General features: G+C 35.5%; 1 protein-coding gene and 1 long non-coding RNA gene across 2 annotated transcripts; both read left to right on the forward strand.

Annotated features, from left to right (window-relative positions):
• Window positions 1–1,472: 1,472 nt before the first annotated feature.
• LOC131167292 (uncharacterized) lies at window positions 1,473–2,413 on the forward strand. The gene is made up of 2 exons (XR_009140089.1): window positions 1,473–1,656; window positions 2,057–2,413. It is a non-coding gene; the product is annotated as an uncharacterized LOC131167292 (long non-coding RNA).
• A 3,547-nt stretch (window positions 2,414–5,960) lies between these two features.
• Window positions 5,961–7,303, forward strand: LOC131167395 (putative dehydration-responsive element-binding protein 2H). The gene is made up of 2 exons (XM_058126204.1): window positions 5,961–5,977; window positions 6,385–7,303. The coding sequence occupies exons 1-2, from the start codon at window positions 5,961–5,963 to the stop codon at window positions 6,917–6,919; spliced, it is 552 nt and encodes a 183-aa protein (XP_057982187.1). The 3' UTR covers window positions 6,920–7,303.
• The last annotated feature ends 10,767 nt before the right edge of the window (window positions 7,304–18,070 follow it).

The raw sequence follows: 18,070 nt of genomic DNA on the forward strand, positions 1-18,070 counted from the left end.
AATTTTGCGGTGGACATGCTCTTCACTAATTTGCCACAAACAAGGATGCTCTTATAATCATTCAACTTTAAACAGAAATCCTTGCCACTAAAATATCCAAAAAGCAATGAACCATCTACCATTGATGCTCTAAACCATCTACCTAGAACATGGATATGAATAAGAGCTTGATTGTCTTACACTTAATTTATATAGACATGGAAAAACTATGAACTTAAATGTGCAAGATTAGTTCTCATATTAGAGTAGATTTTAAAAGATATTTATTGTATTTTTTTTTCTACTTCTAATCAACGCATATAAAGTAGAAAAAGCTATTCTATATTAATTAACAAGCACATTTAATCAGCACATAAGCTCCTACATCAAAAGTATGCAAAATCTTTGGTGTATCCTTTCAAATGTTGTTATAGTTAAAAGGTTATATATTCAAATTTTGTAAATTTTTAAAGTAGACTTGATTTTTCTTGCACATTGACTCACTTTAAAAATGAGCAGTTCGGAAGTTATCTCAAGTATAGGAGTTCAGTCGTGTAATAATTAGCCTAAAGGCGAAATCGTCTTCTTAGGAAATGCAGTTTAGTTCTAAATTTTGTGTAATCCAAAAAAATAAGAAAAGAAAAAGTTTACTGAATACAGTTCAGATTCAGTTATTGGGATTTTTTGGATTTTTACAACGAAACTTAAAGCAACGTAAATCCTAACAAGAAATTTATCATGTATAAAAATAAGTAAATAAATGTCAGATTCAATGCTAAAATAATGAAAGAAACAAATCTTGTAATCATTCTATTAAATAAATAAAAATACTAACTTTAAACATAAATCCAAATAAAAAATAAACTCTAACTAAATAAAAACACTAACTTTAATAGTAAAAATATCCAAAGAAAATATTTAAATACTAAAACAAACTCCAAATAAGAAAAACAAACTGAATAATGACCCCAACAAATATTAATGATTGAACGCAAGACTTAAGAAAAAACAATCTAAACTAAATAATTTAAACTAGAATAAAATTCCAACCACAACTTTTTATTAAACAAATAAACTAAAGAAAGAGAATGGAAGGGAGAGAAAGATTCAATTTAAAAACTAATTAACAATAAATAACAAGAGAATCAAACTAATTTTTTATAATAAAAATAGATCAAACAATTGTTTAAGATTCAAATAAAAAAAATTAAAGAGAGAGAGAGAGAGAGAGAGAGAGAGAGAGAGAGAGAAGGGTTGCTCTTTTCTTTGTAATAAGAAATTGCCTGTCCCAACGGCGCGCCTCGGGAAATTTAAATTTCCTTTGAAAAGTCAAAAAGCTAGACCCTCAACGGCAATTCTTGGGCGATAGGCGGGGATCGTGCGGCTGGGGAAGCTTCCAGTGCTACTTGTCCAATCCTACGGAGTAATAAAGCGCCACGTCACATTTATTCGGACGCGCCGGCATATGTCTGGAAAAAAGCTATAAATATCCCACTTGTCTCTTTACTCTTCTGTGTGGCCATGGGAGCAGAGCAAGAACTCTCAGATCTCGTTTGGTTTTGATAATTTTCCTGGTTCGAAGGTGAAGAAGCTGCGAACAGGCGAAACCTAGCACAGACTGTGATCAGAATTTCTGTGTCTTTCCATGTCGCCGACGCCGGGGAATATAATCGAGAGGTTGTATGATTTCTTTTCACCTTTTGTTTTTGATTTTACTCTCTCTGTTTATTTTGGATTTTATATTGTAAATCTGATTTCGGTTCGGGTTTAATATTGATTTCTTCTGCAGTCCCTTTTCAGTTTAATCTCGATGACTTGACTACGAACGTGTGATTATTTTATTTTGGACGATAAACTAAACAGTCTAAACCCTTTTAGCCCGCTGCCGTCGCTTCTGTAGTTGTGTTTTTTTCTCCCTACCTTTTTGTTTCGGACCGTCTAGGGTTTTTTCTTGCGTGTGTTCGTGTGTAACAACAATGGAGTTTTTCCGACTTGATCGTCGACAGTCTTTGTTTAGAATTGTTATATACTGGTTGAATGTAACGAAGGATGAAGAACTTTGATTCTTTTTCTGCAGAAGTGTTATATGTTGACAAAAGGATAGTTACCTTATGGTCTCACCCCTTGAAACATTGGAGCGATATTCTGAAGATGGGTAACTACAGTAAATACAAATTCTAACATGGCTTCCCAATTCTTTAACCACGCCAGGAAGAAGAAATTAGCATCCGGGCGGGATGGATCTCTACCTGTAGCTGAATTTATTTGAATGATAATTGTATACTTTATTTGTATGGTTCTCTGATGAGCCACTTCTTCAAATGAGTGAGAGACTGGGTGTATTGGGGTTTAGGTCTTAGAGTTTTGAGAGAAGCCAATCTTTATTTGTACCACATCATATTCCGTTCACAGTAAGATTTGTCTCTTTGTTCTACTTTGGTTCTCTTTGTTCTATCTACTTTACAAAGCTACTTTTGATTTCTCCTAAAAATACGTGTTTTTGATATCTTTAATTGTTCATAAATTTAAAAACTCAAATATCAAACCTTATCTGTTTTGGAAGGAAGGAAAAGGAAGGAAAGGGAAGAAAATGCAGCGAAAGTTTAATAATACTTTTGTTTGAAAGTTCTACTTTTTTGGGATGGAAGGAGTTGAAAAATTTTCTCTTTCCTCACTGTCTATTTGAAGCTCTCTGAATCTAAAGTCTCATTTTCTTTTTCACTGTAATTAATAAAAACATGCATGTAGAAATTAAACTCATTGCTTTCCCTCCATTTATGTTCTTTAAAATATTGCTTTTATTCCCTCTCACTCAACAACCAGAATCTTATCAGTACGGTTGCTACGAGCCGAGCTGTGGCGAGCTTGAGCTTGAGCTTAACTCATTTGTTTATAAGCAATTTTGAGTTGAGCTGAAGGTCAGCTCGAGCGTAAAGTTTTCTGTTCGAGTTTAACTCGTTTAGCATATATAACTTGAGCTTGATTCGACTAAAGTTCATTTTACATATAAATGAGCCAAGCTTGAGCTCTATCAGCAATACTCAACCATCTCCAGCTCGAGCATATTATTTTCTGTTTCAAAGAATATTTATTGATAATTAATAAATTTATTAATAAATTTATTAATGTTACTTGACTTAACTAAAGCTCGTTCCAAACTAATAAATGAGCAAAGCCATTCAGCTAATTAAATTTATTGATATTAATGATTATAATATGAGAAATATATATATATATATATTTTAAAGTAAACAAATTTAAAATCAAATTTAATGTGATTAATATTGAGTTTGTTCACAAGCCTAATATCGTGCTAGTTTATGAACCTAATATCAAGTTTGTTCATGAGTTGTTAACGAATTGATAAACGAGCCAGTTCGCAAGCTGTTAAATGAATTGGCTCGTGTGCCTAACAAGTCGAATACGAATAACATCGAGCTTGACTCTTTCAATTGATGAGCTCAAAACCTGAGCTCATGTTCGGCTTGTTTGACTTAATAGATGAGTTGGAGCGAGCCATTATCAAGTTAAGCACCAATTAGCTCGCTCACGAGCGGCTCGACTCATTTGTAGCTGGGGCTAACAAAAGAACTCGAGCAACTGTGGAGTCTGTTGGCCATGATCTTACTAATACACTTGTACAGAATAATGCAGAAGATATAGGCCTGAAATCAGAAGGATAAACAGGGTTTTTTATTGTAAGAAAAGGGTTAAAAGAGTAGGATTTGCCTACTTGCAAAGCTTTGAGTCATTGAAGAAAGATAGGACAGTAGCCGCTTCATCTAGATAAGCTTTTTGTTTGATGGCTGCCTCAGATACTCAGATATAGCAGTTGGGTTTGAGTTCAGGATCTGAAGTTGAGCCTGATTCAATGCTTGTTTTGCAGAGTCAAGCCTTTCATTAATGTGGAGTCTGTTGGCCATGATCTTACTAATCCACTTGTACAGAATAATGCAGAAGATATAGGCCTGAAATCAGAAGGATAAACAGGGTTTTTATTTGTAAGAAAAGGGTTAAAAGAGTAGGATTTGCCTGCTTGCAAAGCTTTGAGTCATTGAAGAAAGATAGGACAGTAGCCGCTTCATCAGATAAATGATGTACCAGCAACTCATAAAATTTGGCACTAAAACCGTCAGGGCCAGGAACCTTCTCATGTGAGGAGGAGGAAGCTTTTCACTCTCCTCTTCATGAAGTGATTTGCCTAGGATAAATTTAAGAGAGTTTAAATGAGAGGATTGCAGGTCAGAATTTTGTCATTAGGAGAGCCAAGCAGATCAGAATAGAACTTCTGAAGCTCATTATTGATTTCCTCAAAAGATTTATATGTTCACTGTTTTGGGTTCTGATTCATGTCAACTCTTTTATTATTTACAGAAGAAGAGAAGAATTTATTGTTGTGATCACCTATTTGGAGCCATGACACCCAAAAATTTTCTTCATTGCCTCGGACATCTAGATAAGTTTTTTGTTTGATGGCAGCCTCAGATGGTCAGATATAGCAGTTGGGTTTGAGTTCAGGATCTGAAGTTGAGCCTGATTCAATGCTTGTTTTGCAGAGTCAAGCCTTTCATTAATGTGGAGTCTGTTGGCCATGATCTTACTAATCCACTTGTACAGAATAATGCAGAAGATATAGGCCTGAAATCAGAAGGATAAACAGGGTTTTTAATTGTAAGAAAAGGGTTAAAAGAGTAGGATTTGCCTGCTTGCAAAGCTTTGAGTCATTGAAGAAAGATAGGACAGTAGCCGCTTCATCAGATAAATGATGTACCAGCAACTCATAAAATTTGGCACTAAAACCGTCAGGGCCAGGAACCTTCTCATGTGAGGAGGAGGAAGCTTTTTACTCTCCTCTTTATGAAGTGATTTGCCTAGGAAAAATTTAAGTGAGTTTAAAAGAGAGGATTGCAGGTCAGAAATTTGTCGTTAGGAGAGCCAAGCAGATTAGAATAGAACTTCGGAAGCTCATTATTGATTTCCTAAAAGATTTCTGTTCACTGTTTTGGGTTCTGATTCATGTCAACTCTTTTATTATTTACAGAAGAAGAGAAGAATTTATTGTTGTGATCACCTATTTGGAGCCATGACACCCAAAAATTTTCTTCATTGCCTCGGACATCTAGATAAGTTTTTTGTTTGATGGCAGCCTCAGATGGTCAGATATAGCAGTTGGGTTTGAGTTCAGGATCTGAAGTTGAGCCTGATTCAATGCTCGTTTTGCAGAGTCAAGCCTTTCATTAATGTGGAGTCTGTTGGCCATGATCTTACTAATCCACTTGTACAGAATAATGCAGAAGATATAGGCCTGAAATCAGAAGGATAAACAGGGTTTTTAATTGTAAGAAAAGGGTTAAAAGAGTAGGATTTGCCTGCTTGCAAAGCTTTGAGTCATTGAAGAAAGATAGGACAGTAGCCGCTTCATCAGATAAATGATGTACCAGCAACTCATAAAATTTGGCACTAAAACCATCAGGGCCAGGAACCTTCTCATGTGAGGAGGTGGAAGCTTTTCACTCTCCTCTTTATGAAGTGATTTGCCTAGGATAAATTTAAGAGAGTTTAAAAGAGAGGATTGCAGGTCAGAATTTTGTCATTAGGAGAGCCAAGCAGATCAGAATAGAACTTCTGAAGCTCATTATTGATTTGCTCAAAAGATTTATATGTTCACTGTTTTGGGTTCTGATTCATGTCAACTCTTATTATTTACAGAAGAAGAGAAGAATTTATTGTTGTGATCACCTATTTGGAGCCATGACACCCAAAAATTTTCTTCATTGCCTCAGACATCTAGATAAGTTTTTTGTTTGATGGCAGCCTCAGATAGTCAGATATAGCAGCTGGGTTTGAGTTCAGGATCTGAAGTTGAGCCTGATTCAATGCTCGTTTTGCAGAGTCAAGCCTTTCATTAATGTGAGAAAAGAATTGCTCATGGAAAGACTTCATCTTTAGTTTAAGAATTTCAGCTTCTGATAGAGTAAGCAATGGAGAACCATGGCAGGTGGAATTCTAACTATCAGATAGATTGGAACTGGAAAAAATAAAATTTCGAACCTTAAAGAAAATTATAGAAATTAAACTTATTGCATCAGAAAATCGTGTAAATTAAAAATTATAAAAATTAATAAATAACTAAAAAATAAAATGACAACAAAAATTTCACTTTGTAATACAGGTATGGGCTCTTGTATTTGATCTGTAGTCTTTGGTCATTCGTTGCTTTTGAAATCTGAAACTGCCAAAAGAAAAGTTCAATAAAATAGCATGAGACCATCTCATACATTCATAAAATAAAGCACATATGGACATGGACATACTTGGATAAAGGGATACTCATATACCCTTTTTTCCTATTTATTTTGTGTCATAAGTTACCGTCTTTTGTTGTCATTATTTTTTGTGCTCTAGGAAGAAGAGGTCACGGGCCAGACGGGATGGATCTTCTGTAGCTGAGAAAATTGCAGAATGGAAGGAGAACAACAACGAATTTGATTCTTCTAATGACGAGGGAAAGCCAGTCCGCAGAGTTCCTGCTAAAGGATCAAAAAAGGGATGCATGAGGGGTAAGGGTGGACCGGAGAACTCCCATTGTAGTTACAGAGGTGTAAGGCAGAGGAGATGGGGTAAGTGGGTCGCAGAGATTCGAGCGCCAAACAGGGGTAGAAGACTCTGGCTTGGCACATTCGCGACACCACTCGAAGCTGCGATGGCGTATGACGAGGCTGCAAGGGCCATGTATGGTCCTGTAGCCCGGCTGAATCTTTCAAATAATGCTTCAGTGAAGGAAGCATCTACATCAAGCAGTGATTGTTCGTCAGACATATCAGCATCACCATGCATGGATTATAGTTTGGATTGCTTAAAACCAAGCTGGCCAGAAGATTGTGACTACATGTTGTATGTGCCAGGAACACTTGATTTGATATTACCAGATCTTGTGTAAATTAGTTGGAGAGACAGAATGCAGAGTGGACAGAATGCTAGTCTGCTTTTTGGCAGATCTTCAAGCTATGGTCAAGTCTGAGTTTGCAAGCAAGTAAACAACCCTCCATGTACATTCAGATAATCCTAACGGCAAGTACATAACCAACCATGAAGACTCGGATCATCCTGTTTTGAATTTTTCCAGACTTCTGAAATGATTTCTTTCTTTTATTCTTTCTTTTTTGGGCAAAGTGAAGCTTTGAGCAATTGTACATTTATGATATTCTTTTTGTCAAAATGACATGTTTGTTCTAGTTTGTTCGTTGCTGTTGTCTCTAGGATTATGCCCCTGGCTTGTTTTTTTTTAAAGTTGTTTTTCAAGTTGAATATTCTTTTACAAAGCATGCAATTGTTTTCTGTTCTCTGTGTTTCATAGTGCAAACCAATTTTAGTGTATGTTTTTGAACTTTAATATGGATAATTCATTCTCCTTGTTTAAGTAAAGCTGAATTCTGGCAGTGAATTCTGGTTCCAATTTATTGACCCTACATTGCTATTAATTTTGGCAGTGAAGTTTTATTAGATTGTTTTGGTATGTAAAGATCTCTCCTCTCTCTCTCTCTCTCTCTCTCTCTACACACACAATTTGGACAAAGGAACTTGGTTTTTTTTGTTGTTTCTGTATTGAATTCCTAGGTCAAATTTCATATATAGCTGGAGCTTCGTTACTGTTGTAAATTCTGCTGCTGCAGCAGCTGTAGTAGTTATTTCGTTCATGCTTTTCTGTGTGGATCCTTGCTGCCTGATTCTACCCAGGTTCCCCTTCATTTGTAAGAAACATGCCCTAGAAAATCATTTTTCCGTATGGTAGTTTACATCTAGTAGATGGAGAAAGGAAATTAAACTAGAGAATACAATGCTTCTCTACATCAGTAGAATACTCCAATTCTGAATTTGGCTGTTGCTGCTGTTGCAACAAAAAAATAATCAAATTCCTTTTTAAGTCAAAAAATCATGTCTTTTGATGAAAAATATGCTTTAAGTTTCTATTATAATTATAAAAATACAATAAAACCATCAAGATTTATATTTGAACTCTAAAGTTATGTGCTTTGTAATATAGCTAAAACCCTAATAATATTTTATTCCCAAATTAGTCCAAATTCGTATAATGTTATAACAAATTTGGGTCCAAAATTCAAAGCCCAAATCCAAATTGAGGATCGGAAACCCATTTTCCAGGACCATGCAAACTTATTACATGAAATGCACCAAAACCAAAGCAAGCCACCCGTGAGAGAAATAAATGAATTCCAAAGATCTTGGACAAATCCAAAGAGGGTTTTCTTGTACGTTCATCGCAAAATATTTCTTAACCAATTTTATCTTGATTTTTTTTTAATTGAACATGAGAATCTTATTTGCTTTGTATTAAACCTAACCAAGCTAAGTCAAGTTCCCAAAAAATTATTTAGGATGCATATGCATCAAATACAGTATTACCATTTGGATCCCTTAACTAAAAGTATATGAAGTTTAAATGAGTGATGACAAAATATCAAATACAAAAAAGAATTTTATAGGATACAACTTTGCATATAATACAAAATATACGAAAATTATTTTGTTTAAATATTCATACAGTTTTCCTTTTCAAACATGTAAGTTCATATAATTAACATTTATACTTTAAGTAAAAGACAAACCTCTCATCATGTTTAACAAAAATTACTTGAACGTTCTCATCTCAAAATTTTCATTGAGTTTTAACAAAAAATATATATATAATTTTTATTTTTACAATATTTGTATAAAATAAATAAAAAACAATAAATAGTTTTCACACTATTTTCTTGTGAATACATATATATATATATATATATATATATTTCATTTCTAATTTTTAAATAGTTACAAAAATGTCACCTTCTTTCCCAATTTTGTAATTTATATAGAGAAGTCGAAAAATATATTTTCATTATTCTTCTAAATTTCCAACTCTTATTTTGCATGTGAGAGCATGGAATTCGAATCGTAGACTTTAATTTGTGTGGATTATGTAACGTCCCGACCCATTATACAACCCCAGAGTGTTACTACACCTGGATAATACACCTGTCTCTGATAACATACATATACCATCCACCCTTAATAAGGTCACACGAGTGTTTCATATTGAATTGCAATCTCATGCACAGCGGAAAACATAAACATCCATTTGGAAATCTAATAGACATAACCCAGAGTTTCTAACTGTATCCTCAAATACATACAATCGTACTTAAAACATAAAATGTTCTTACAATCTCCAAAAGATATTATGAATTGAGTCTATTACATACATAAAACACTTACATAAGCTAAAATCAAAACGACACTCCAAGTCCCTCTAGCAACTAGGACCGATATCCTGTAGGACCTGAAATAAAGGTTGTATATTGGGGTGAGACACTTTTCAGTAAGGTAGAAGATATTACATCAGTGTGTGACCATACATATTCAAACCAGTAGAAGCAGTTACATATATATAGCATATTCTCAATGCTATAATATAGGAGATATGTAGACATAATTCCTACAATAGATGGTTTAACATCATAACAAGATAGAGTTCCCGAGGTTAGGGTAAGGTACAGGCTCATACACTGTACAATCCCCCCGCCCAGTACTCAAACCTGTGACTTTACCCATTTTAGTTTTCAAATCATAAATATGCATATTTAGAACACTATCCAGCTTAGAAACAATAATAACAAATGCCAACACTACCCCTTGGCTTCGGGTTGTGCGATTTACTATAGTTTGATTAGTACCACCTAGTCCATTAATCCACTAGTGACACACTCCAAATCCAGCCAACTATCTCGATACCCACACCGAAAATTATATGTGTGTTTGCACTATATCCTAAATACAAAGCAACGGAACCGCGCTTAAGCCTTTTAAAGCTTTATATAACATTGAGCTTTTTAAGGCTTTCTTATAACGATGAGCCTTTTAGGGCTCTCATATAATGGTGAGCCTTTTAGGGCTCTCATATAACGGTGAGTTTTTTAAGGCTCTGATATAACAGTGACCTTTTTAAGGCTCTGATAGTAACAAGCTACGGTTCCAAATAACATATATACAATTTATGATAAAACGAATTAACTTGTTTCAAATTCATAAATCACCTGTACAGTTCTAGTATTTTTACAACCTCATTCATTTATATTGTGGTATAAACTGACACACACTCTCTCGGTTTAACCCTTTTAACACATAAAGCTCGGTATATAACCGGTACTTGTTTTCCACATTTTCAAATAGCAAAAATGGAACTCTAGTTGCCATAGTTCATATACGTATTTAAACAGGTTCATATATTCCATTTCATATCATGTCACACTCATTTCATATAGCACATCATTCGAAAAATATCATTTAAATGAAAATTAAAGGGTTGAAGCATCTCCTACATTAAAATTAATACAAATAAAAAAGTTTTTGAAAATTTTGGAGATCATACACCAAAACTCTCATTTTTACCAAAATCGTAAAATCATAAAACCGATTGATGTAAACATAAGCTAACTTTTTAGCGGTTTAGTTTTCTAAAAAAGATTGATGTAAACAAATCCCCTTACCTTTTTTCCAAATACAGAAATATGAACTACCCAACTCCAAAACAACAAACTAAGTTCTCAAAACCTAAAAAACCATAGAACAACACTTCAACATAATTCTATTTGCTACAGATCTACCGAATCAGAAATTAAATCAAACCCTTACCTTGATTTCGAGATAAAACCTGAAAATCTTCAAAACGAAGATCTAATCCACTATAATCGTAGAGATTTTCCCCCTGATTCACGTAGTAATGTCAGATGACGAACAGTGAAGGAATCAAAGAGAGAGAGAGAGAGAGAGAGAGAGAGAGAGAGAGAGAGAGAGAGAGAGAGAGAGAGAGTTTAGAGTTTCTTAACCCTTAAGCAACCAAAAATGATATTTATAGACTGCTTGACCGAATCAAACTCATCGACAAATGGTGCCTTCGTCGACGAGTCATAGAAAACTATTCATCGATGAACCTCTATCCTTCATCGATAAACCCTTGTCCGATATTTTCCCTGTCGGTCGGGATCTCTTCGTCGTCGAGGCTCTGAATTTCGGCGATGAACTGTGGAAGGGCCTTCGTCAACGAGAACCTTGGCTTTGTTGACGAAGTATGCTAAAATTACCTTTTTACCTTTTTTCTTATTTTGTGGGTTCGAATTTCTACAGATTATGCATAGAGTTTGTAAATGTTGGTTCTTTGGTGTGTATCTAAGTAGTGTTGCATACAATTAAGGGGATGTAGTAGAAGTTACCAAGAGAGGAGAATTAGGCAATCCTTAGGAGCTCAAGTTTTAAGGGTGGATGGTGTAAAGATGCTAATGGTTTTAGAGAGAAAAAATTTGGTTTTAAAAAATAAAATTTCTAATGAGAAATAAAGGCTGAAACAATATCCCTAAATGAGGCCAAAATGGTGCCATTTATAGTTCTACTTAAGCAGTGCATACGGTTTTCGCCAATTGAAAATAAAACAATTTGATTCATTCAATGGCATAACGATATGTGGTTAGAATGAAAATAAGGAAATGCGATGTGGCATGGGTAACACTTGAGCCACCTAAGGAAAGTTAAGGGAAATAGGTTGTACTTAATAAACCCCAATTTGAGCCCACCAATCCAATTTTTTATTTTTTTTAACATTTTAAAATTCGGGATTGATTAGGAGACCAGCCATGTGTCTTGTGATCAATTCCAAGCACACATTGAGGGTCCAATTCCTACAAAAATTATGAGATCAAAAGTTAATCAAGTAAACAATTAATATTTGAATGCAGACTGTAGGAAAAATATTTTCGACCACTTTCAAAAATTGATTTCTTACAATTATCATCTTTTAATTCAGAATCTCAATTTGTTAACAATAGGGGCACTTTTAGAGAAGAGATAAGTTTAAAACTACTGAACTTATCATCTTCCAAATTTAAATTAAACTCATCATAAAATTTAGCAAACTAAGATTATCACAAAATTCAAACATTTAGCAATTATAAGATTAGATTATATGTGATGTTAGGATAATAATTATTCATTTTTGAATAATCTAATAGAAAATAAGATTAGTATTTTTTATTTTGCATCAAAAGTTGTACAGATATACAAAGATAAGGAAGCTCTCAAGAATCCATGTGAATCACTCAACCTTTCTATTAAGAATACATGTGGGCACATCAAAAGAGGAGTGTGTTGATAGGGATGCATCCACAAGGAGAGAGTGTCAACAAGTCTGTAGGGATGACATGTTGGCATATTCAAAAGGAGGAAACATAGGCACATTAAAAAGAATTCGCATGGGTGCATCCACAAGGAAGATGCATGGGTATGTACACAAGGAGGAATATGTGGGCGTGTCCACAAGGAGGATGCGTGGTTGTGTTCAAAAAGTGAAAGTGTGGATGCATCCAAAAGGAGGATGCAAGGGCGTGTCCACAGAGTAGATGTGTGTGCATGTCCACAAGGAGGATGCATGCATGTATCTACAAAGAGGATGTGTGGGAGCATCCAAAAAGAGAGTGGGTGGGTGTGTCCATAAGGAAGATACATAGGTGCATCCACAAGGAAGAATGCATGGGTGCATCCACAATATGGATATATAGGTGTGCCCACAAACTAGAAGCATAGGTGCATTCATAAGTAGGATGTGTGGGCATGTCTAAAAGAATGATGCATGGGTGTGTCCACAAGGATATAGCATGGGTGTGTCCATGAGGATGCATGTGCACGCCCACAAGAAGGATGCATGGGTGTCTCCACAAGGAAGATATCTGGGTGCATCCATAAGAAGAATGTGTGGGCATGTTTTTGGAGATGTAGCTCACATTAAGTGGAACACGTGTGCCAGGAAAGCATGGTGAAGGAAAGAACAAAGAAGTTGGTTGCAAGAAACAGTCAAAAGTAGGCTTGACGGTTTCAGCCTCAGGAGATAACTGTCGACGATTCGAGTCTGCAAAAGAAACATCTTTTGGTATTTAACTATCGATAGATTTCTTGAAACTGTCAACGGTTTCGTTCAGTGCAGATCATGGATTTTGAATCGGGAGATCTGTAGATTGGGAGATTTAGGAGGATTTTCCTTCAGGAATTGTTATATAAGTGTTTTAGATGCACTCTAAGTCTTATGTGGTCATAGGATTGATATATAAACTATATTTTGTAACCCTTAATGTTAGTTTGATGAATTGATAGCGAAAATCGGCGGCTTACTCCCATGGACGTAGGGAAATTGCCAAACCATGTAAATTCTTGTGTAATTGATTTTATTTCTTTCCTTTATTCTTATTGTAAGTGATTGTTTCACATATTCATCATTGATTGCTTGCATTACTTGTTACGATTGATTTGTTGGTTTCCGCTTCAAGTATGGCATTGACATTCATGCTACTTTGCACAACAAATTGGTATCAGAGCTATTGGTGCAGCAAGGTATGGTGAAGGCACTAGAAAAAAAATAGTCGGAAGGCATAGACGACATGAGTTGGAAGGAGTTGGAAGCAAAGGTTGTGGCTACTATCAGCCTTTGTCTAGCTAATGACGTGATGTATCATGTCATGGATGGGGAGTCACCGGTGGAATTTTGGCTGAAACTGGAGAGTCGGTACGTGTCTAAGTCTTTATCGAATAAGTTGTATCTTAAGGAAAGATTGTATGGGCTTAAGATGGCAAATGGTTCAGATTTGAATCAACACATCAGCGTATTCAATTAGATCATTAGCGAATTGAAGCGGGTTGATGTGAAGTTCAAGGACAAAGACAAGATGTTGATGCTACTGAATTCCCTACCTACGTCTCCTATATTTGGGAATTTGGTTATGACTTTGACATGGGGAAAAGAAACCGTTGAGTTGGTGGATATCATAAGTGGATCGTTGGGGTTCCATCAGAGGAAGAATGTAGCGATGAGAGTTCACAAGGTGAAGTGCTCATGGTGAAAGGTGATCAGGATTGTGGGAAAGGCAAGTTATAAAGCAGATTAAGTAATAATAAAACTCAGTTGCAGTCTAAGAAGAGGAAGAACGTTAGGTGTTTTAAGTGCAGGAAAATTAGACACATAATACTGGTGTGTCCGTAGTGGAAGAAAGGGAATACAAAAACTCAAGAGGGTTCGTCAAAATTTGTGAATGTAGTGAAATAAGGAGACTTTGGGAGTAGTGATGGTGATATGCTTTATGTTTCATCAGGTTCAGAATGCCACACAGATTTTTGGATCCTATACTTGGGATGTTCTTATCACATGACGCCCAACAAATACTAGTGCCACACAGATTTTTGGATCCTATACTTGGGATGTTCTTATCACATGACGCCCAACAAATACTAGTTCACCACTTACAGATTCGTGAATTCTAGTTCTATTCTGATGGGAAACAATGCTGCTTGCAAAGTTGTCGAAATGGGGAATATCAGAATCAAGATGTATGATGGTGGGGTAAGGACGTTAGGTGATATAAGGCATGTACTGAATCTATAGAAGAATGTTATTTCATTGGACACTTTAGATTGTAACGGGTATAGTTATAAGTATGAAAGTGGAATATGAAGGTGTGTATAGGTGTCTTGATGGTGATGAAGGGATAGGAGTTAGTAGGGAATATCTATGCACTACTAGGTACCATAGTTGTAGGTGGAGTTGCAGTTGCAAATTCTGAGTCAAGTAAAATTGTTTTGTGTAAAACTTCCACACACAAAGCAGAGGGTATTCTTAACTACATTTATTTGGATGTTTGGAGACTGATGAAGGTAGCATCATGGGTTGGACATATGTGTCTTGTGACTTTATCACAAAAGATCTAGAGGTACTTTATGCGGCATAAGTCGGAGATGTTTACCAAGTTTAACTTGTGGTTGAGGTGGAATACCAGATCGAGAGAAAGATCCTCACATTAGACATTGGAGCTGAGTATGCTCATGTTCTAGGAGTTTTGAAAGCATCATCTCAGGTTATATACATGGCTTGCAAGGAACTTCTCGGTAGTAAAGTCAGACAATATAGCGTGTTTCTCAATTAACCGATCACCAAGGATATTATTAGATGAGAGAGTTGTAGGAGAGGTTTGGACAAGTTATGCGGTAGATTAGCTTTGAAAGAGTGCGGAGGTCCAACCATGGACGTTTCTAGTGAGATAAGATCTGAGCTTATTGCAAAGTATAGATGGTACATATTTCTTGGGTATCAGAAAGAGGGGTTTAAGCTATGGGATCCAATGGAAAACAAGGTGGCGAACAATGGAAACATGGTTTTTGATATTAAAGCCATGGTGTAATGTACTTAGGTAGATAGAGAGAAACAGGTGTCAGAAAGTTGCAGCAGTAATGAGCATGTGATGTAAGTGGAGTTATAGAGTCAAGGTAGAGATAACATCGTTCATATTGCTAGGAATTCTAACTTAAGAGACTAACAAGTTCACAATAGACCTAGATGCACTATCAAACCACTACCTGGGTATGAGTTTGATGATCTGATGTATTATGCATTCATCACTAGTAGTGGGGATCCTACTACTTTTTAGGAGGTAGTGCATAACCAAGAGAAGGGTAGTTGGATAGGCGCTATAGTGGAGGAGATGGAGTTATTGCATAAGAATCAGATGTGGGAGTTGGTGGAGCTTCCAGAGGGGAAGCGGGCGATAGGATGCAATTAGGTAATTGTTATGTTGTTTTATATTGTTGACATGTTAATTGCTAGGAAGATTCTGCCAGAGGTTAATTAGTTAGAAACTCTATTGAGAAAATAATTTGACATGAAGGTTTTGGGTGCGACCAAGAAGATTCTTGGGTTGGAGATTCACAAGGATAAAGTTGCAGGGAGATTACGGTTATCTTAGGATGACTTTGTGCACATAACCACATGGAGATTGTGGATATCTTAGGGCGGTACACCGTTGGCAAATCATGTTAATCTAAATACCCCTCAGAACCCAAGGATGGACGGTGATGTTCGGTATAAACACTATTAGCTTTTTGAGTCCAATTTCGATTTTGATGCTGACAAACCACCAATTTCTTAAGTGTGTATTTAGTGTTTGAATAGGTAACATTTCAGAGCACACACATAAGGAGACTGAAAATGGAAGCCATAAGAAACTCGAAGGACATGTACATCATCTGGTGCATTTCAAGGAAGTCACAAAAGCAAAGAAGATTCAAGGTATTTAAATTTTAGTTGTATTGCATTTAGTTTTTCTATTTGGTGTGTAATAATGCATTGCATACATAATATGAATGAAAGCTCAGTAATGACCGTAGACATACTTTAGGGCTGACTTCAGTTGACCGACGCCATATTTTTTCGGTAGGCGCAAATGACCTCAAATAGACCCTAGGTCCCTACACTTCACTTAGGAAAATAATAGGGGTAAAATACGACTTACGGTTTAAAAATGAAAGGGCTTCGTGCGATCGAATAGTTGATCGGTCAAAAGTTTGACTTGGGTTGGGCTATCGAACTGAAATGAACTGAATGTTCATGGTCGACTGAAGATTGAATGAGGACTTTTTGACCTATCCTGGACACTCGAACTTCATGTTCAAATTCACCTTGGGCGATCGAATTTTGAAGTTTGGCAGACTGAACTTCAATCAGGTGACCGAACCTTGAGTAGTTTGGAAAATCGCCTAGTTCTGCCATCCAAACCTATCCTCGGGCACTTGAACATGAAAAATACACTTTTCTTCATGTGTCTATTCGGGCGATCGAATCTATTGGGCTGCCATATTTTTACGTAGGTAATTAAGGATAATTGGGGCTAAAAATTGATTAAACATTTTTAATAATACCCAGCGTGTCCCAACGGTCATATTTCTTGTAAAAACTATATATACCCCTTCATTTGTCAAAATTAGTAACTTTGATTAGAAAATTTTTTCTCTCTAATTTTATCCTAATCAAAGTTCCCCCAAAACATATTTTTATTGAAAATTTTTTTTGGGGTTATATTTTATACTCTCCATTCTCTTCCATTCATTATTTTGAAAATCTTTTGAAGAGAACATTTTATTTTGGGCATCTATTTCTTGCATTCATAAGCATTTACTCACATTAGATATTTTTGGAGAAACTTTTTTTTTGTGCCTATGAACATTTTTGCACATCATTTTCAAACCAAAAATCATGCATACTCATTTGTGCGAAAATCCCTTTAGGAGAAAAACCCTAGGTTCTCTAGTTACACTTTGATAAAATATTTTTGAGAAAATATTATTAGGGTTTAAATCTTTGAAGCATTTATTATATACATTATCTTTCAAATATTGGAAATTTATTTTAAGAAAAACACCCTTTCTCTACTGAGCATTATTTCATATCATATTAGAGAGTGTATTTATTTGAGTTTAAATGTGTATATCTTAGCTTGTATTTTTAGAAGCATTATTTTGTACAAAGATGATTTTAGTGTGTCAGTTGGGTTCAGCCTGGAATTGGGATGGGGAGTCTCAGCCCCGTAAGTGAGACCGGTTCGATTCATTCTAGAAATTGAACTGGGGAGTCTCAGTCCCGTAACTGAGACCAGTTTGATTCAGTCGGAAAATTGAATTGGGGTTTTCCTCATCCCGTAAGGAGAGGATGTAAACAGCTTCTGCTATGCTCGTTTAAGTGAGCAAGGTTAGTGTAATCCTTTGCGGGGTATGCCCAAGGCTATGACGTAGGCAGTATTAGCTAAACCTCGTTAACAAATCTCTGTGTTATTCTCTCTCTATCTTATTTAATTTTCTGCACTTTAAATATCGCATGTGTATGAATGTTTATTTAATGTCATAATTATTTACATACACACATTTGATTTAAATAAGATATAATGCATACGTGAAGGTTTGCTTTCATTGTTAATTATTTTTACATGCACGATTGTATGTTGAATGAGATATAAACTGTGATGAATCGGCAAATATTTAAATTTAACCAAAATATTTTAAAAACCAATTCACCCCCCTACTAGGATCACACCAATTCCAACAGACACCCCAATTTTAACTGGACCTCTTTGAATATGATCTTTTTATTTGTTTCATCCCATAAAACATGAAATAAACCTATAGGGTCCTTTGTAACCATTTTGCAAGGTGAGATCAATTTTTATAACAT

This window comes from Malania oleifera, chromosome 11 (genome assembly GCF_029873635.1).
Source record: "Malania oleifera isolate guangnan ecotype guangnan chromosome 11, ASM2987363v1, whole genome shotgun sequence".
NCBI classification, from domain to species: domain Eukaryota; kingdom Viridiplantae; phylum Streptophyta; class Magnoliopsida; order Santalales; family Ximeniaceae; genus Malania; species Malania oleifera.